This window comes from Sorex fumeus, unplaced genomic scaffold (genome assembly GCF_029834395.1).
Source record: "Sorex fumeus unplaced genomic scaffold, SorFum_2.1 ptg000098l, whole genome shotgun sequence".
NCBI classification, from domain to species: domain Eukaryota; kingdom Metazoa; phylum Chordata; class Mammalia; order Eulipotyphla; family Soricidae; genus Sorex; species Sorex fumeus.
In genome coordinates, this window is record NW_026606155.1 from 85,399,485 (window position 1) to 85,420,727 (window position 21,243).

The 21,243-nt window shown below is 39.3% G+C and overlaps 1 protein-coding gene across 2 annotated transcripts in view; it reads right to left on the minus strand.

Moving 5' to 3' along the window:
* INO80 (INO80 complex ATPase subunit) overlaps positions 1-21,243 on the minus strand; it is a 113,372-nt gene that overhangs the window by 48,524 nt on the left and 43,605 nt on the right. For both annotated transcript variants that reach the window (XM_056133677.1, XM_056133675.1), the window contains exons 15-24: positions 16,637-16,696; positions 15,810-15,952; positions 13,710-13,794; positions 12,411-12,528; positions 11,051-11,136; positions 8,228-8,395; positions 7,536-7,669; positions 5,787-5,854; positions 4,015-4,108; positions 2,309-2,480 (exon numbers count right to left, since the gene is read on the minus strand). In XM_056133677.1, coding sequence (XP_055989652.1) covers positions 2,309-2,480; positions 4,015-4,108; positions 5,787-5,854; positions 7,536-7,669; positions 8,228-8,395; positions 11,051-11,136; positions 12,411-12,528; positions 13,710-13,794; positions 15,810-15,952; positions 16,637-16,696 — 1,128 coding nt within the window. The remainder of the gene's footprint in view (positions 1-2,308; positions 2,481-4,014; positions 4,109-5,786; positions 5,855-7,535; positions 7,670-8,227; positions 8,396-11,050; positions 11,137-12,410; positions 12,529-13,709; positions 13,795-15,809; positions 15,953-16,636; positions 16,697-21,243) is intronic.

Here is a 21,243-nt window from a genome sequence, read left to right on the forward strand (position 1 = left end):
CAATCTGTCAGATAATTGCAATTCTAGCTGTTAGCTGGACTATGAGTTCATGACATTCTCTGAGCCAGAACCATCTACCTAAATTGTTTCTAAGTTCCTGAACAACAGAATTTAAAAGAGATGCTGTTTATGAAGGTGCTAGGCTGTAGGGTAATTACCTATTGTAGGTGTTGATAACCTACTATAATAAAGGCTAGCACAAAACTGAACTCTTACAATTGAGACTTCTAGACATTAACCTAACTCCACCAGTAAGACTCACTCTCAAGAAATGCTTCTTGCTACCAATTCAAATGCAAACAAAACAAGTAATGATCAAAAATAATCAAACCAGTTACCAGCTGTACCCACATTTCCCAGACTCTAAGGTAAATTTTAGACATCAGATTTGTACCAGTTCGAGGACAGACAAATGAACTATCAGAACAGAACAGTAAGAAAAAGAGCTAAGAGTGTATGGCCATTTGTTCAACATTAGGTAATGCTGTAGCTTCATTAAGGCTGTTCGAGCTCCAATAAATGGAACTGGGTAAATGCATAGGAATATCTGTATGTTAAAAACAGGAGGGTGGGTGAAATGACAGTACAGCAGATAGGGAGTTTGCCCGGCACGTGGCCAACCTGGGTTTGATCCTTAGGATCCCATATGATCCCTCTAGCACTGCCAGGGGTAATTCCTTAGTGAGAGCCAGGAGTAAGCCCTGAGCGTCGCCAGGTGTGACCCAAAAAGAAAAATAAAAGACAAACTCACAACAGAGGGGCTGGAGAGATAGGGCAGTGCTTGTTTGCCTTGTATGAGGCCAACCCAGGTTTGAACCCTGGCATCCCATATAGTTCCCTGAACACCACCAGGAATGATTCTGAGTGCACAGACAGGAATAACACCTAAGCTTCACAGGTGTGGCCCCAAAGGAAATAATAATTAAAAAAAGAGACAAGTCTTAACATATGTACAAACACTCTCCCAATTTTTTGGATACTAGAAAATAAAATATAAACAGAAAAACTTTCTGAGAAAAAAAGATCATCTCCAAAACTTTAATACAGGGAAAGACTTGAACAGAAAGGACACACAAATCAGCAAACTTAAAACACGCACACACATGCACACGTACATAGAGTGAAAAATCAAGTTATGAAGTCAAGATAACTGCAATACACAAACAACTAAAATCTCTAAGAAAAATACAATCAATCTAATAGAAAACTGAAGTCTTGAATCAGCTTTTCATAATGCTAAGGAGATCAGAAGTAATGCTGATACTTCACACCACAGAGACTGGCCCACATCCAAAAGAACAAAAGCAACGGGTGTTGGCACGGATGTGGTGAGAAAGGGACCCTCCCTCACTGCTGGTGGGAATGCCGACTGGTCCAGCCCATTTGGAAAACCGTATGGACAATTCTCAAAAAATTAGAAATTGAGCTCCCATTTGACCCAGCAATACCACTCCTGGGAACATACACTGGAGAGGTAAAAAGTATAGACGAAGTGACATCTGCACTTGTTTGTTCATTGCAGCACTGTTTACAATAGCTAGAATCTGAAAAAAACCTGAGTGCCCGAGAACAGATGACTGGTTAAACAAACTTTGGTACATATACACAATGGAGTACTACGTACGTAGCTGTTAGAAAGGATGAAGTCATGAAATTTACATACAAGTGGTACTACATGGAAAGTATCATGCTAAGTGAAATGAGTCAGAAAGAGAGGGACAGACACAGAAAGACTGTATTCATCTGGGGAACATAAAGTAACAAAATAGGAGACTAACACTCACAAATAGCTGAGATAAATACCAGGAAGTTTACTCCATGGCTTGGAAGCCAGCCGCATACTCTAGGGGTAAAGGCAGCTCAGATACAGAAGGAAGCATCAAATACAGGGTGTTGGGAGGATCCTCCCAGGATGGGAGAAGCATGCTGAAAGTAGACTATAGATCGAACATGATTGCCACTCAATTCCTCTTTTGGAAACCACAGCACCCAAAAGGAGAGAGAGAACAAGAAGGGAGTACCCTGACACAGAGGCAGGGTGGGATGGGGGGGTGGGAGGGATACTGGGATTGGTGGTGGTGGAGAATGGGCACTGGTGGAGGGATGGGTACTCGATCAATGTATAACTGAAACCCAAGCACAAAAATTTGTAAGTCTACAACTATACCTCATGGTGTTTCACTAAAAAAAAAAAAAAAAAGAAACTTTTAGATATCAGGATGCCTTCCATGACTATTATATTTAATAGTTTAAAGAAAAAGAAAAAGAGAGTACTACATGGATAACAGATGCTGAAATAATTGCTTACCTTTAACAAAGGGCAGCTACAAAGATTAGGAAAGGAGAGTGGAAAATTAACCCCAAGGAGGAAATCCTTGTTTCTGAGATATCTCTGGTGGGTATCTCCTTCTGGCTCTCCCCAGGAACGCAGCTGATGGAGCCTGTAGGAGGCTTTCAGAGACAGGAAAAGAGCTAACCATCTGAAACAAACCACAGCAGACATGCTTATTCAGTGCTCCGGGGAGGTTTATGGTTCATTCATAGCAGTGGGGAACCTTACCTCTCAGTTATTATATCTCTTTTATAAATCCTGAACATTTTTTAAAATGGTTTTTTATTTTGGGGAGGGGGTGTGGACAGGACAATACCCAGTGGTGCTCAAGGATTACTCCTGGCCTTGCACTGAGGGATCACTCTCGGAGGGCTTGGGAACCATATGGCCTAGAGATTAAAACTGGCTGGTCAAGTGCAAAGCAAGCACCCTACCCACTGCACTATTGCTCAGGCCCTAAAAATAATTTTTGTTTTTGGGCTGAGCTGGAGCAATAGCACAGCAGGTAGGGCATTTGCCTTGCATGCGGCCAACCTGGGTTCGACTCCTCCACCCCTCTCAGAGAGTCCAGCAAGCTACCAAGAGTATCTCGCCCGCACGGCAAAGCCTGGCAAGCTACCCGTGATGTATTTGATATGCCAAAAACAGTAACAAGAAGTCTCACAAGACGTAACTGGTGCCCACCTGAGCAAACCAATGAACAACAGGAGGACAGTGCTGCTCAGGGCTAACTTCCGATTTTGCACTCAGAGATCTCTTCTGGCAGGCTTGAGGGAGTGTATATGGTACCAGGGATTGAACCCAGGTCCGTCACATGCAAGGCAAAACACTCAACTCGCTGTACTGCGGCTTCAGACCAACCCTAAGTAAGTTATTTCTTTTTGAAAAAGTTGTTTCATACTTGTGTTCCGTATAGTCAAACTTTGTCATGTTTGACTTGCTGTGAAAAGTAAAATCTGGGGTACCAGAGTGATAGTACAACAGGTATGGTGTTTGCCTTGTAAGTGGCCAATGTGGGTTTGATCCCTAGCATCCCATATGGTCTGGTTCCATGTACCTCACCAGGAGTAATTCCTGAGTGCAGAGCCAGTAACCCCTGAGGACTGCAGGGTGCGCCCCCCACTCCCCCACCAATTAAATAAAATAAAGTAAAAAAAAAAAAAACCTCTAAAAAATTAAATTCCTATGTCAAGCTCTTCTATTAACAATCAATCTTATGCTATTCTATCATTAAAAAATCCTGTTAGAAAGACAGCTTTTCTGAATGAGATCATCATTACATAAAGTAACAAAATAAAATCATTCCAAAGAATAAGACCATAGAGCCAGTTTCCCAGAGCATTTACAGTAATATATCTACAATCACTACTCACTAGACAAACCATCAGTCTTTTCATCAGGACAAACGTTTGCCTTGTAGGAGCAAATAGAACAAAGCAAAATAATGAAAAATTGAGAAGACTTGAAGATCTCCTAGAAGCATCAAGAAGGAAATCCTAACAATTTTTGTTTATAGTGTAAAAACATCATTACCAAATGCTTTTAAAAATTATGATTTCCTTTAAATTTTTAACGGAAAGAAAAATGAGGCTAAGATGTAATGCAAATAGTTAATCTCTTAGTACTCAACTACTTCTATCTATTTATGCCCATCTCCTTGATTCAAACAGCAAATTTCTTACCTGGCCAAAAGTCCCTGAAGCATAAGGTTTGCCATTTCTGATGGAGAAACATCAATAAAGCGAAGAAAAGAGAAACAACTTTCTTCATTAACACCTGGGATAAAGGACAAAGTTAAAGCCAATTAATGAGCAAGGAGACAAAAATCTTAACAAAAAACTATTGAAATGCTGAATTTTCACTTAAGAACCAAAAATATATTCAATCAACTTAATAAAAGTTAGGATGTCTTGTTTTCCTTGGGTGGGGGGGCTCCCCAGCAGTGGTTGGGGGACCTGGCAATGGGAATACTTGGCCCAGCTTTGTGGGCTTTATGGTTCAGTGCTCAGGCCTAGTGGCACTAGGGGTGGAGGTGTGGTCATGTGGTATCTGGAAAGAACCCTAGGACATCTGCATATAAAACATGTGTGCTAGCACTCTGAGTTATCTCCCTGGCCCCACAGTCTTAATTCTGTATGAAGAAGAGGCAGATCTATGAGGTACTGCATATATATGAGCCAAAGTGGAGCAGACTAATCAATTACCCTTTTTTGGGGTGGAGACTCTATTCCCTATGATGTTCAGAAGCTATTCCTGGCTTGTGCTCTGGAGTGCCCTCTGGTGGTGCTCAAGGCACCATATGCAGTGCTGGGGCTTGAGGTGTAGAAGGTAAGCATCCTGACCCTGTATTAATTATCTCTTTGGTCCCAGCATTGCTCAGAGATCACTCCAAATAGTGTTCAGGAGAGATCACATGTAGGAAGAGAACCAAGGCTGACCGCAAGTTCCTTAGTCCCAGTACTAATTCTCCAGTCACTTTTCTTTTCTTTTTTTAAAAAAAAAAAAAATTCTTGACTAGATGCCTTCTCTTTCCATTCCAGGGAAGAGAATAAAAAAAAAAAAAAAACCCAAAGAAGCGAAAAATTCTGAATCTCTGACATAATATTTTAGATAATGCTTAAAGTTGAACAGCTTTTTCCTCCAGATTGAGAAAGGAACTCAGTCACAATAATGAGCCTTGTACTAGCTTAGTAAAGTTTTAAGTGTAAAAATATTTTTTTTGATTTTGCACCATGCCCAACAATACTCAGGGCTTACTCCTGGCTCGCTTGAGGGATTACGCCCAGCTAGGCTCATAGAACCATATGGAGTGCCGGGGACTGAACACAGGTCAATCACTTGCAAGGCTAGAACCCCACCCATGATACTATTGCTCTGGCCCAAAATATAAGAAATTTTTGAGAAAGAAATAAAATGTAAGTTCAGTTAAATAAATTCTTTTGCTTCTTTCCAGAATTCATAAATTCATAAATATAGGTAACTCTTTTAGGCCACACAGGGGTTACTCCTAGCTGTGCTATCAGAAATCACTCCTGGCAGTGCTTGGGGGACCATATGGGATGCTGGGGATCGAACACAGGTCAGCTGTGTGCAAGATAAGTGCCCTATTCACTGTACTATCTCTCTGGCCCCTAGATAACATAACTTTTTTTTTCATCTTGCAAACCTTATTTTTTATTTATTTTTATTTATTTTTTAATTTTTATTAGTGAAACACCATGAGGTACAGTTGTAGACTTACAAATTTTTGTGCTTGGGTTTCAATTATACAATGATCGAGTACCCATCCCTCCACCAGTGCCCATTCTCCACCACCACTAATCCCAGTATCCCTCCCACCCCCCATCCCCTAGATAACATAACTCTTAGAGACAAGACTTTTAATCACTTAAGAAAACAAAGAGCATCCTGGCAAATCCATGGTATACTGCCCTCTCAAAAATCAAACACATACCTTTTCTGTGAAACAGAGATTGCTGGATATAATCAGGTGCAAATGGAGAAAGAAGAACCCTTAACCACCTGTTAAATAAAATAAATAAAATTAATTCAAACCCAATTACAAATACTGTAAAAGAGTCTCCAAACTAAAGAGCATTTTTGTTTGTTTGGGTTTAAAAGTGTTTCTAGTGGTAAAGAGTTCATTATTGACAGGCAAAAGTTATGGCACACAAGGTAAAAAGAACTAGTACTTAATAAAGAGTAAGAAGATAATATACCTTTAAAGTAATTTCATTTTATTTTAGAGAATCACTGTCACTGCATCATAAACTATATGGCATTGACATAAAACACCACAGATGGTCTATTTCCTCCTGATCATCATTTAGGTAAGTATTAGCCTGGAGTTATCAAAAAAGAATTCTTAAAATAAAACCCAAGAAGGAGCTGGGAATATAGCTTTGCATGTATGTGATCCTGGGTTCCAGTCCCTGATGTGTATAGATGCACAGAAATATCTCATTTGTTTCATTAGAAAAAATAATGTTGATGACTAGTTTGGTAATACTATTTAAAATTTTTCTACACAGGAGTTTTCTAAACCCACAATTCTCAAATGTGGATGTGCAGTGAATTCTCTGAAGGCTTGCTGAAAAGTCCAGAAGTCTAGGCGGCCACCTCCGTCATAAGTGCAGAAAGGACCTCCACAACTTTCTGAACTGAAATGTCTCTAACATTCAGTGGCGAACACTGCACTACTACCAAGTATGCCATTACAAATGCTGGTAAGAAGGTAAATTCGATTAACTTGGAATTTAATCAGTTCTGCTACAAGTATTATTCCAAGTGTAAAATAGCCCATGATGAAGTAATTTCACTACTGAGGCAGAGATATCTGTTGTTCTCTTTAGATACAAGCATTTATTTGAGCACGGGCACATATCCCTCTTTCAGAAAAGCCTGGAATGTTTGGGGTTTCTAAGATCACCCAGTACACAAATTCCTACAGAGATCATTTGACAAATTATTGTCTACTCTACTTATTTAGCTTTTTGGGTCACACCCAGTGATGCTCAGGGGTTACTCCTGACTCTGTACTCAGGAATTACTATTAGTGGTGCTTGGGGAAGGATATGGGATGTCAGAGATCGAACCTGGGTCAGCCACGAGCAAGGCAAACGCCCTACCTGTTGTATTATCGCTCTGGCCCTGTCTACTCTGTTTAAATATCTCATTGCTAGAGAACTCAGAAATATTCTAGTCTATCAACAAAATCTTTGTTCTTGTTTTGGGATCGCACCTAACAGTACTTAGGACTTACTCCTAACTCTGCACTCAGGGATCATTCCTGATGGTGTTTGAGGGACCAGATCGGGTGATAGGTATAAAGGTGGAGTCTGCTGCATGCCAGACATGTGCACTACCTGCTGTATTATCACTCTGGCTCTTAAACCTTAAACTCTCTCTCTTTTTCTTTTTTTTTTTGGATCACACCCGGAGATGCACAGGGGTTACTCCTGGTTTTGCACTCAGGAATTAATCCTGGCGGTGCTCAGGAGACCATATGGGATGCTGGGAATCGAACCCGGGTCAGCTGCATGCAAGGCAAATGCCCTACCCGCTGTGCTACTGATCCAGCCCCATTAAACCTTAAACTCTTAAATCTACAAACTCTTAAACCTTAAAATCATACTAGACGGTAACTACAAATTCCCAAATAACAAAACTCACTGTCAGCACACAGACAATAATATATGCTCACCTGTCTCGTGAATGGTTGAAAACCCTGATCTGTCCATGACGGTAAATAAACTTTGAAATCTGATATGGCTTTAGGGAAATATGAAATGGAGACCAAGTTTCTTGCCTTTCAAATAACTCTGGGTGATTACACACCTATGAGGAAGAAAAGTAAGACAACATTATCATGTGTATACACGACTCTGAAATGATTGGGGAGGGACTGAAGTAATAGGATAGCTGGGAGAGTGCTTGCCTTGCAGCCTACCCAGGTTTAATCCCCAGCATCCCATATGGTCCCCTGAGCGCTACCAGGAGTGATTCCATGAGTGCAGAGCTGGAGGTACGCTCTGAGTGTCGCCAGATGTAGCCCAAAATCAAAAAGCAAAAAATTTAGTCCTTTATGAACATACTTACCTCTGTAAACAAACTTCCCCAAGTTTAAGTCTCTAATGACTCTTTGTGTTGCTGTTGTTTGTGGGTATACGTGGCAGTGCTCAGAGCATACTCCCGGCTCTGTGCAGAGGGGTCATTCCTGGTAGAGCTCAGGGGACCGGAGAGGGCTGAGGGTTGGTTGTATACACAGCAAGCACCTTGTCTGCTGTACTACTCCCCCAGTCCCTTTAATGGGCCTTTTGTGTGACATAACATTAAGTGCTTTTCTTCAAATGGACCAACTGGGACAGCTCCAAAGCAGCTAACCTAAGCTCTCACCTTCCTAAACTGCATGACCAGATTCATGAGGCTGCTGGTGGTGGTCTGTGCTTGCTGGGTAGAGCCCATAGAAGACTGCAATAAATCCTCAATGGAAATTTTATTCTTCAGTGCCTGATACAGCAGCTTCTGTCGGCTGGTCAGTTGGCAATACATCAGAATCTCAATCTAAAAATCAATAAGAACATTTTTTGGGGGAAAAGTTTGTGAGAAAATTCAGCGTCAACATAAAGTTGAGACACAGGCAAGTCATATTATGATGGAAAAAAAATATATGTATGTCTAGAAACTCAATTATTTCTTTATACCAGTGATGTGACCAATTATTCAAAAGGGCGTTTTCTCCTCGGCCCTCATATCACCTGTTACTCTTTCTACATGCTTTCCCTGGGCAAACTCTTTCACTTGATAGCACTAAGTACCAACTATGGTAGTGACTTCCAATACTATATTCCCAAACATCCCTAGCCTCATATTTTCAACTTAAAAGAGCGACACTACAGCAACTGCCTACGTGACATATGGACGTTGGGGGATTCTTCCCATGATTTACTAATAATAGCATCATCAGTCAATTAGTTGCCCAAAGAGTAACTTCAAAGAAGTTAATATTTTTCTTTCATATCTCATTCCGTGTTATATTATTTCCTAGGTCTCTCAACTCAATCTGAAAATTTACATCTAACCAACTTTTATTCTGCCATTTGATAGTCAAAATATCATTACCTGAGCCACCATTATTTGGAGTTTCCCTGCCTTCAGATTCTCCTGTTCTGAAATATCAATCTTACAAATTCTTCAACAGTGGTAATTTAACTCTTGGAAAGTCTTCAAAGTACATTAATACGTATAGTAAAAATCTCACACAGGGGACAGAGATAGAACAGGAGGTAAGGCACTTGCCTGGTATGTCGCCAAGCATGGTTCAAATCCCTGGCACCATATGTAATTCCCTGAGCATTGCCTAGGGTCACTCCTGAGCACAGAATCAGAACAGCCCCTGACCACCATCAGATGTAGCCCCCAAACAAAACCAACAAAAAATTCTCATAGACTATATTAACCCAATTATCCCTGTTTCTTCACTGTCATACTGTCCTTTATTCCACAGCAAACTAAGATCTAATCTAAATACTTGCCTGGCTAGGTATGTGGCTTATTGATAAAGTGCATGCCTTTACCTGGCTTTGGTTCCTGGTACCACATTAAAAAAAAAAGTTTGGCAAACACGCTGAATATTTGCTGGACTTTAGCTGATACCTAGCAATCCCCTCCCTACCATATTTTTCTAATAATAACCAACTCATCATTTCAAATCTATCTCCTATCATCTCTTGTATGCTTACTGTAACAGACTGACTCCCTCATCAATGTTTCCATTATATTTCACACAAATAACTGTTGTATATCTAATGACATAACATTACAGTTACTTATGTATTCATTTCCCTTACAAATCTAAACGGAACATGGATGGTACAACTTTATATACCAATGGCTGGGAGGCAAGGGCTCAATAAATAGGTTATTCAGAAATAGATAAGAAATATTAAAGAAATCTATACTACATATATATTAGGTTACTAGGTAGGAATCCCACTACTTCCTCTCATTATCTTTATTGACAACTAAATACCCGAAATGAGAATGCTGAAGTTTTTAAGGGTTCATTTTTAATAGAGTCAGGGACTGAACCCATATCATCACATATGCAAAGCATATGCTCTATCACTGAGGTACAATAAACTGTCCTGTTACTGCTTTTTTTAAGCCTATAAGGTCCTGTTTGGGGCTGTTATTAAAAAAGAATTATACAAGTTTTAATTTTAGCTGCTGTTACAGGGTGCACTGCACGTGATGCTCGCCAACAACCAGGGCAGGGTGCCCTGAATTGAACTCAGGGCCTCACCTATTGTAAGGTATGTGCTCTAGCCACCTGAGCCATGGAGCCACATCTGGACATAGACTCATTTTTCCTTCAATAAAGCACTTCCTATTAAGTGAGTATGTGTAACACTGCTCTTTATTTTAAATCAGTCCAGTTTAGTGGCTCAAGTGATAGTACAGTGGTTAGCATACTAGCCTTACGTGCAGCTGACCTGAGTTCAATTCTGGCATCCCATATGGTTCCCCGAGCACTGCCAGGAGGAATTTGTGAATACAGAACTAGGAGTAACCCCTGAGTATATGGTTGTGGCCCCCAAACAAAACAACAATAAATGGGTCTATGATCCTAAAATGGGCTAATGTCATTTTTGGGGGGAAGGTGGGATGATTTTATTTGGGGGCACATCTGGAAGCGCTCAGGGATCACTTCTGGCAATACTTAAAGGACTGTTGGCAGTGCAAGAGATCAACCCTGCATAAGGCAAACTCCTTAAATCCCTGTAGCATTTCTCTTGCATCTAAATGTCTTTTTTTAATTAGGAATGATATTTTAGGGGGGAAAAAATCCCAATTAAAATTACATTGAAAATACTTATAAATGAAAAAAACAGCAGAGATTTGCTTGACAATAATCCAGAAGGATAGGGCATAAGTTGATTAATATTAGAGCTGCAGTGTTCACAAGTGGTTCATTATATTTTTTTCTCCTTTTATAATATTTCAAATTCTCCATAATAAAACAAATAGGTAAAGACAAAAACATTTCCTGCATTGTTTAACTCATTTTAAATCTTCTTTAATCCAATCAAACTTAAAGGCCTTTTATTCAAACTAATACTGTACCAAACATTTATAAAGGAACTTTTTTTCACTCTGGAACCCTGAATTGATGACTCTTTAAGATTCTATGAACTCATGAAGTATTCTCTTCCTTACCTTGTCGGACAATTCATTCTCCACATCTTTCTTGATTCTCCTCAGCATAAAAGGCTTTAAAATCATGTGTAAACGAGAGAGCTGATCTGAAATACCAGGAGACCCCCATAAACAGTACTTTACATGGATTTAATACAAACCAAAGAAATAGCACAATAATCTAATAAAATTTTTAACACCTTTTGTCTAAAAGATTCTGACAGAAAAACACAATCCTTTCCCCCAAAGAGGAAATCAAAGAATCTGAATTCTCTGTAGCATCATCATAACATCAACTGGACATTAACAGAGTTCTCAAATAGGTCCAATGTGAGGAATTTAAAAATCCCAACATTGGGGCCAGAGCAACAGTACAGTGGGCAGGGCGTTTGCCCTGCACACGGCTGACCTGGGTTTGATCCCTGGCATCCCATATGGTCCCAAGGCACTGCCAAGTGTAATTCCTGAGAGCAGAGCCAGGAGTAATCCCTGAGCATCACTGGGTGTGATCCAAAAAGGCCCTCCATACACCAAAAACAAAAATCAGCATTCCTCAAAGTAAGAGGTTTTCAAAGTCTACCAGCAAATTAGCATCATGTAGTGTAGAAAATGATTTAACAACAACAAAAAAACCCTAAAAGATGTTTTGTTTCATAGGACCACACCTGACAGTACTCAGAGATCACTCCTGGTAATGCTTAGGGAGACGACATGTATGCTGATTATTGAATTAGGATCAACTTCATGGAACCCCTGTACTATCTATCTCTCTGGCTCACAGATCTCATAATGTATCTTATGTAATAAATATTGTGTAATTCTCCTAAAATATTCAACAGATAAAAAAAATTGGTAAACAAGTTTAAAAATGTTCACAGAACATAATTCTAAAGGAAAAAACAAAAATGATGCTTCTAATAAGAAGACACTACAAACCAAAATAAGTTCATGAACTCTGCCTCTTTTGTCTTTAATAATAAGACTATCATTACCACATGAATTAGTTTTCTAACTCATTATTTAAATTCAAATTCTAGTCATTTGTCATTGGTTTATGATACTATGTGATTTCAAAATTATGGAATGCTTCACAAATTTCTATTTTATTCTTGTGCAGGGACTAGTGCCAGGGTCAATCCTACACAAGGCAAACCCATAAATCCCTGTATTATAACTCCAATTTTAGTATTTGCTACCAAAGCAACCACATTTTTGACTTCTATATATAAACAAAGAACATGATTATCTGGCAAAAATAAAAACAATCTTTCTTCTTCATGACCCTCCCAGGTATGGCAAAAGAAAAATTCATGTGCAAGAAAAAAATATAATATGAATGATTATCAATATAGATAGAAAGAAAGTTCACAAAAGTACTCACTCTCATCAATGGCGGATTTGTTTTCTGCATGGCTCTCAATGTCCTTGGAAAACCATTCATTAAATTCCTCATGTGAATCAAATAATGTTGGCATAATGAAGTGTAGCAGAGCCCAGAGCTGGAAATAAAGAAAGAGTGAAATGATCAATAGAGCAATAAAATGACAGTATGCAGAGATACAAAGGTTCAAAGAGAGTGAAAGTTAGTGAATGTATGTTGTCTGTCAAGGTGCGTGTCAGTATGTGAAGCAGAATGTGTGCAAACACATGCCTTATCAACCTGTTTGTCAATTAATTTCAAACTAAAAGTTAGAAACTACAGATTAGATTATGCCGTGAGATATATATTTAGATATATTTCCAAACAAATTTATTTCACCACTGAAAACAATTCAAGGCAATATAACTTGTTTCTAATATTTTTATGTCAAGGGTGTGCAACTGACAGTGCATAGGGCCAAGTTAGGTTTGTTATCTTTAGAACAAATAATGAGTTGAACAGAGTCACATCTATTCATTTATGAGTTGATTATGTTTCTTTTCACATTACATTGCTAGAAAGTTGACACAGTGTCTATGGCATGAAGTAAAAACTACTACCTACTTCTATTATATTAAATATTTTATTATTATATATTATTTTCCTCTATTTTTAATATTTTTAGTGAAAGAAAAGATCTATAAGATTTTTAAAAATCAAATCAGTGAGATACACACTTATAAAGTTGTTCGTGATTGACTTTCAATAATATAACGTTTCAACACCTCTCTTCACCAGTGTACAGTGCCCACCACCAATGTCCCCAGTTTCCCTCCTGCCCCTACTCCCCCACCTCCTGCCTCTACTTTATATATTCAATTTTCTTTCCTAAAGAATTTTAGTTCCTCCCATCTCTTCCAAAGATAGATAGCATTTCTAATGCACTACTACAATAAATACAAATAAATACTTTTATATGTGACAGAGAATAAGAAAATAGGAATGATGCCCAACAATAAAAACCATCTGGGGCAAACTACAGCCAAATTCTTCTCACATGTGGGAACTAATATCTGAATACAACAGGAAGATTCCAGGTCGGCATGGGTAAAGTATTCACTTGTGGGCCAAGAGATAGTCCATGGGCTAGGCACTTGCAAATGCCCAAGTTTCATCCCAAGTACCACAAGGAATAAATCCCTAGGTATAGCTGGAAGTAGCCATGATCACTGCTGGATATGCCTCTCCCTTCTCAAATTCTCAGCTGTGCTAAAATCATTGTTTAAAGGTCATAAAAATAATGCTGTGCCTGTTGCCTACCTCTGCCATGGTGTTCTGAATAGGGGTCCCAGTTAGCAAAAGACGATTCCGACATTGGAACTGCAAGAGGATCTTCCAACGAACACTGTATAATAAAATTAATCACACACAGACAGACAGACAGACAGACAGACAGACACATACACAAATTAGCAGTAAATCTTTTCTGGAGGGCTGAACCCAGCAGTGCCCAGGACTTACGCCTGGCTCTGTACTCAGGGGTCAACCTTGGCAGGTCTTGGGGGACCACACTGGGTGCCAGGGATTGAACAGTGTCAACTCCATGTAAGGCAAGTGCCTTATCTTCTTTCCTGTCTCTTTGGTCCCTAAATCTTTACTTTAACCCAAGATACTTATTTGCAAAAAAATACTTTCCCCCAAAAATTGAGGCAGGAAAAAAGAGTACAGGCGCTCACCTTGTACGCAGCTGACCCCAGTTGCTTCCCAAGTACCAGTCTGGTTCCCCAAACAAGTGAGTGACCCTTGAGCACAAAGCCAGGAGTAGACCCTAAGCATTGCTAGGTGTGTGCCCCCCCAAAAGAAAAATCCAAAGATAATACTCATAATCAGTGTACTCTACCTTGTACACAACTGAAATATGTTAACAAAGCAGAGAACAGGAAATTCCAAAGGAAGTGAATCCTTTATACTGAAAAAACATGGTATTAAGGCTTAGAAAAAATAGTTTCAAATAAACAGAGTACGGTTCTTACTGGCTTGATAAGATCCACTATCTTTAGTCAGTTTTATTTAAAAACATTTAATTATAAACTACCTAGCTATAAAAGGATGCTTTAAAATCATTATGTGCGTCCAGTGTTAATTTTAAGGTACCAATGAAGAGGAAGGATCTGATAAGAAGAAAATGCAAAGTGAGTCTAATTTAAAATTCCAGGGCACAGGCATGTCCTATTTCAAGAGTGCAATATGGGATGAGAAAGACAGCTCACTGGACTGCAGCGCATGCCTCATAGCAGGGATACCCAGGTTCAGTCTTTGGGACTGCATGGCTCCCTCAGCACTGCCAGGAATGACTCCAGAGAACCAGGATGGGAGTGGCACACAAGCACTGTGGGATGTGCACCACTACCCTCACACAAAGAAGAGTATAATATGAAATAATGAGATATAATACAGGGGTGAAGGCATTTGATTTACATATGGTTGATCCCAATTTGAATTCCTGGCACCACAACGGTCCCCTGAACACTCAGAGGTCACTTCTGAGCACAGAACTAAGAGACCCCAAGACACACCGGGGGTGGCCTAGGGTTACCCACCCTCCCCACAGCCTAAAAAGCCATTCTGTCAGTGAACATGGGCTCCTACCAAAATCCAAGGTACCCATTTAAGAGCCAATAAAAAGAGTTTAGCACTGAGAAACTTTATAGCTAACCATTCATTACTATTTAGTTTGGGACCTGAAACATATTTGATTTTTTGTGGGGGTGGGATAGGCATTAGAAGGGGTTTGGGCAATTCCCAGCATTGGTCATGTTTCTGTGCTCAGGGTCACTCCTGGTGGTGCTTGGAAAATCATATGTGGCAACAGGGATGGTAACAGAATATTAAAAACAATTAAAAAAATAACTAGTGGGTGGGGGTCTAATAATTATCCAAAGATTAGGACTATCAGCATAAAACAGAAGAGATAACCCATACAAAGCAATGTTGTTGTTTTTTTTTATCTCAGGTGCTCAGGGATCACCACTCAAGGATCATGTGTGAATCAGTTAAGTGCAAGACAAAGGCCTTTCGAATGTACTATTACTCCAGCCCTATAACGCAATGTTCTACCTTCTTACTTAGACCTATGTAAAATAACTCTTAACAAAATAAAATAAAAAGGGCAGGGACCCCTTTCCCCATGGAAATCTTCCCCAAAGAACTTAAACTATCATAAATGCCGAATACAGAAGAATACTGGCTTTGTTTTTTTAAAAATGTCTACTAGTCAGATACTTACTTTATGCAGAAACTACATCATGCCATGTTCTTTCGAAACCCCTCTGATCCAAGCATGCATGTATATCTCATATGTTAATGCACACATATGTATTTACTCAGTCTGTGGAATTTAGTTCCTACTATACATGTTACCTGGAGCTACTCTTGAGTGCCTGAGCCTCATCCAATACCATGTACTGCCACTTGACCCGCTGGAAGTACTTTACATCTTGCACGACCAGCTGATAACTAGTGATGACCACGTGGAAGGGGGCATCCTGAGTGTAGAGGGTTTTCTGGAAATGTAAAAGAGAAAGGTAAAGAGAAATACACAGTAATTAATAGTAAAATAAGAGAAATAGGTTACATTTTTAAGGCTAAGCAGTTTGAGAAAAGACCTAAAGATGTGCTTCTCAAAGCAGAAGAAAATCACGTAAAGGTCTCAAAGTAGTTCCAAAAACACAGCCACAGTAAAAAACCAGTCTTCTGTAGGCAGGGGATGTGGCTCAGTGACAGAGGACTTGCATGTGTGAGGCCCTAGGCTCAATCCATGGCACCATCAAAAAACCAAAATAAAAAACATGAGTCTTTTTACGTTGTTTTTCAGCCACACCTGGTGATGCTAAAAGCTTACTCCTGGTTCTGCATTCAGGAAATAATTCCTGGCAGTGCTTGGGGACCATACGAAGTGCCAAGGATTGAACCCGAGATGGCTAGGTACAAGGCAAGTGACTTACTGCTGTACTATCTCTCCAGCCCCAATATTGAAAAAAAAAGAAACAATCCCTGATTTAAAAAACCTAGGTTATTGCTTGTAACCAAAAAAGCGCTGTAAAAGAAGCAAAATACATTTGCCTAGTGTCCAGAGATAGATAAAAGGCTTATATACACATTATTCAAATAATTCAGATCAGCTGGAGAAATAATGACTGTGTAAGTTTACATTCATGTTTATGTGTGTATGTAAAGCTGAAACTTACCTGACTCCAAAATCTTCTGATTACTTTCCTGTCATGAGGATTTCCCCAATATGGTAGCACCTGGGGAAAAGGATCAGATTATTTCCTACTGATAATTTAAAAAGCATCACCACAAATACAATACTTGATATTAACTTAAAAGAACCTAAGAGAACAGAGAGGAGTTTCTCGGGCACCAGGGCAAGAGCTCAAAGGACTAAGTGAATGCTTTGCATGCGGGAGTCCCAAGTTCAATCCCAAGCAAGCACCGTTTGTTCCTCTGGGCTACACTGGGAGCAAACTCCAAACACTGAGCTAGGAGTATTCTCTAAGCACCAAGAGGTCTTGTCCCCCAAACCGAAACTAATGAAACAACAACAAAAAGGAGTTCTATCATTGTTAAACTGGGTGCTAGACCAGTACTCCTATTGATCAAATTAAAATATATAAAAGGTGGTCTGGAAAGATAGTACGGCAGGCAGAACACTCGCCTTGCACATGGCCACCAAACCCAGGTTCAATCCCTGGTTCCATATGGTCCCCAAGCACCTCCAGGTGTGGCCAAAGAAAAAACAAAATAAAACATCTGTTTGATGGCGTCAGGGAGCTATTAAGGCAGTGAAGAAATATAAAGCTAAGATCCAGAAAAGAAAGTAAGCCAAAGGGTTTGGGGGGATAGTACGGTGGCTTTGAGTATCTGTATTGCAAGCATAAGGGTATAAATTCCATCTCCAGTGAAAGTGAATGCACGCAGTACTAACCTGGCAATTCTGCTGTTTGTGATCCTTGGTGCCGAAGGGATCTCTACTCACACCACACAGTCAGATGTGGGGAGTACCACAATGAAGTAAGTGCAATGCCTAGATTCTACTTAAAGATTCGCAAACATCACACAGAGGACACACAACCCTAGGTGAGCACATGTTTGAGAGCCAGAACCACCTGATGAACACTACAACCAGAATGTGCTCAAGTGCCACAAGGAACGAGTGCAATCTGTGCTGGAGAGATAGCTGAATCAGGAGTGCACACCTCACCAACGCAAGAACTTGGATCAACCCCAAGCACTGGTCCTGTACAATGCTGGGTGCCTGAATGCCCCAGCAACACAAGACCAAGTATTCTACTCAGTTAGACGAGTCACTGCTTAGGAAACCAGGGATGGGTGAGCAAGCTTTGAGAGATCCCATCTCCCACCCAAGAACGAAGAGTGCGATTTCCAGGAACTGTCACTACTAAATTGATTAAATAGTTCTTATATTTAAAAAAAAAAAAACAACTGTGTGTGTGGGGGGGAGGGGGTATGTTTGTTTTGGGGTCACACTGGGCAGTGCTCAGCTCAGGTATTACTCCTGGCTCTACACTCAAGTATCATTCCTGGAGGGGCTCAGGGAAACATACAGGATACTGGGGATTTGAACCCAGGTTGGCTCCTTTGCAAGACAAGTGCCCAATCCATTGTACTATCACTTTGGCCAAATTAAATTAAAAAATTTTTTTCAAGTTAAGGATATATGTTGTCTCTTGGGAGTCTATTAATAAATATATAATTTGCAAGCTAAGAGGGTTTGCTAAGACAAATACAATCAAATCATCCAAAAGGATACAAAAAAAAAAAGAAAAAAACAGAAAATCAAACAGGTAAAAGAACTAGAAATGAAGCAGAAAGTCTGCAGATTTAATCTCAAGAGTTACATTAAAAGCAAGCACAAACATAAAAAAAGCAAAAAAAAAAATCTCAAATTTAAGGATACAGAATGGTCAAAAGGAAGAAGCATGCAAAACTAAGACAGTCCTTTTAATATCAGAGAAAAACGGAGTTTAAAGTCCATTAAGTTTAAGTCTTATGAGAGGAAGTCACAAAGAAGAAAGGTTCAATGCAGCAAGAATAAAATGATAAACCTGTGTTACATTTCGATTTCTGGCTTTTGGGTCATATCTGGTGAGAGTTACTCCTGGCAATGTTTGGGGGACTGTATGGGATGCCTGGGACTGACCCTGAGTGGAATGCATGCAAAGCACGCTCTACCTGCTATACTATGGCTCCAGCCCCTGTACTACAGTATTTCACAGTTTAAAATGTCCTAAGTAAAAATGGACTGAGAAGAAAAGAGAAATGCACAAACTGATAATTGTGTTAAATTTTAACATAACTCTTTCAGTAATAAGAGGCACACACAAAAGTCAGTAAAGATATAAAAGAACTATAAGTTAACACATGTGAATTAATCAACATATATAAACTGGGGAGTAGTTGAGAAACAATTGTAAAACATCTGATGTTATCAAATACACAGGTGACATTTATAAAAACTGATCATAGGCTGGAACACAAATGCAAAATTAACAAAAAAATTTTAAAGTATTTAAGAAAAAGAAAACTACAAAAACAAATATTAGAGAATTGTCAATTTCTGAAAGAAAAAGTGCCTATATGAAAGAAAAAATGTAAATAACATTTCATAAGGAAGAAATCAGATAGATTATTTGAACTACAATGCTACCCAGACACCTACAACTGAAATAAACTTACAGGTATTAACATCAGAGAGCTAAATATCATTTAAAACATACCATAAACATAGTTGAGTCAATAGTTAACTATTCTGTAGGAAAGTGACTATATTTATGGCAACTTAAAAGAGTAATAAAATACAATGAATATGTCCTAGGGATATAAAACCTTTCTGTAAATGGCCAGTTAATACCTATTTTTCAGCTCTGTGGCTAAAGGATACTTCACAACTACTCATATCTATTGCCATAATGAGAATGCAGTTACAAATAAATCCCAAGAGTGTGATGTACTCTACTATGTACTCCATATTTTTCTCAACAATTAAAAAATGTGAAAATCAATCTTGACTTACAGACTGAAGACAAAGTAGGTAGCAGATTCCGCATTAAATGAGTCACACTACCAGATATATACTCCCCAAACTCTTCAAATAAAATATTACATATGAATGCTCGAAACAATACAATATAGAGACAGACTGTCCAATGGTAAAAAATAATCCAACTATTTAGCAGATGAATAGAAAAACGAATGTAGTACATCCAGAAAATGAGATAATTCAGTCATAAAACTAAAGTATGCTGATATATGCCACTATATGAATAACCCACTGAATATACCACACAGAGTCATAGAAGCTAGACTTAAAGGCCAAAGATTGTATGATTCTAGTTATATCACTGTAGACTGCAAATATACTGAGGTCTGCTGAATTATTTACTTTGTATTTTGCTGTGTTATTCTGGGAATTGGGGGAGGCACTGAGCAGTACTCAGAGCTTACTTCTGGCCCTGTGCTCAGGGATCACCACTGGGGATACTCAGAGAAGCCACAATTAAACCAGAGTCACCCACATGCAAGATTAAATGTTGGATTCTCTGTAATATCCCTTTTGCTTTGAACTTATTCACAATAAAATAGCATGTTTTAGGTGCTGAAGAGATGGTAAAGAGGATAAGGTGCTTGTCCAGCATGCATCAGTGGCTGCAACATTTATTAGAATCTTTGGCACCACATATGATCCCTGGTGCACCACTGGGTGTGCTCCCAGACACCCCAACCTGCCAATCAAACTAAATAAAATAGTACATTTTAAGGGCTGGGCAAATGGTTCCGTTGTAGACTATTTGCTTTGCATGTATGAGGCCCTGGGTTCAATACATACAAAATAACTAAAACAAAATAGTACATTATATGTTATAAGTATTTTTGTCAAAATTAAAAAACAGAAACAGGACAGGGCCGGATAGCTCAATGGGTTGAGTACTTGCCAGGGGCCTTGCAAGCAGTGATCCCTGGCAATGGCTACATCTCATGAGCACTGCCAGGAGTAATCCCAGAATAGAGCTGAGTAGCTTCCAGAATACTGCTGGATGCTACCCAAAACATGAAAAATAAATGGCAACTGAAACTGGCTGAAGGGCCATTATTTTTTAAACCATAAAGTTTTCAAAAAAAGAAAAAAAAAGTTCAACATAGAAATTCAAGTACTAGGTAGGGGAGATATATAGTAGCCAAGGCAAGGTTCAATCCTAGCACCACATATGGTCCCTCAGGGCAGTTAGGACTGATCCTTGACTCCAGAGCCAGGAGTAAGCGCTAAGCACAGCAAGGTGTGATCCCCAAATAAAAAGTGAGACAAGCTAAAAATTATATAAAATTAGGTGCCCGTGAGATAGTACGGGGTTAAGGTGCTTGCTTAATATGTAGCTGACTCCTTTTTAATCCCCAGTATTTCATATAGTCCCCAGATCCCCACCAGGAGTGAACCCTAAGTAGAGTCGAGAAAAGTCCCTGAGCCCCTCCAAGTGTGGCCCACTTACCAACCCAAATTTATACACCTCAAGATGCCACTAAGTCAAATATTCCAAACATGGCTCTTTTCCTTACAAAGCACAACCAGAATACCTGCCTATCCTAGCAACGCTAGGGGCAATCCCCAAGCACAGGGTAGAGATGAGCGCCATTGGGTGTGCCCCCCTGTCCCCAAGTAACTATTTTTACTCTATTTGGGGAGTGACAATAATGTTCTAAAATACAGAATATGTTCTCTGATGTGATGATTTAACCAAAGTTCTTATGTTAGACCACCAGTAAGCTCTACTACTAC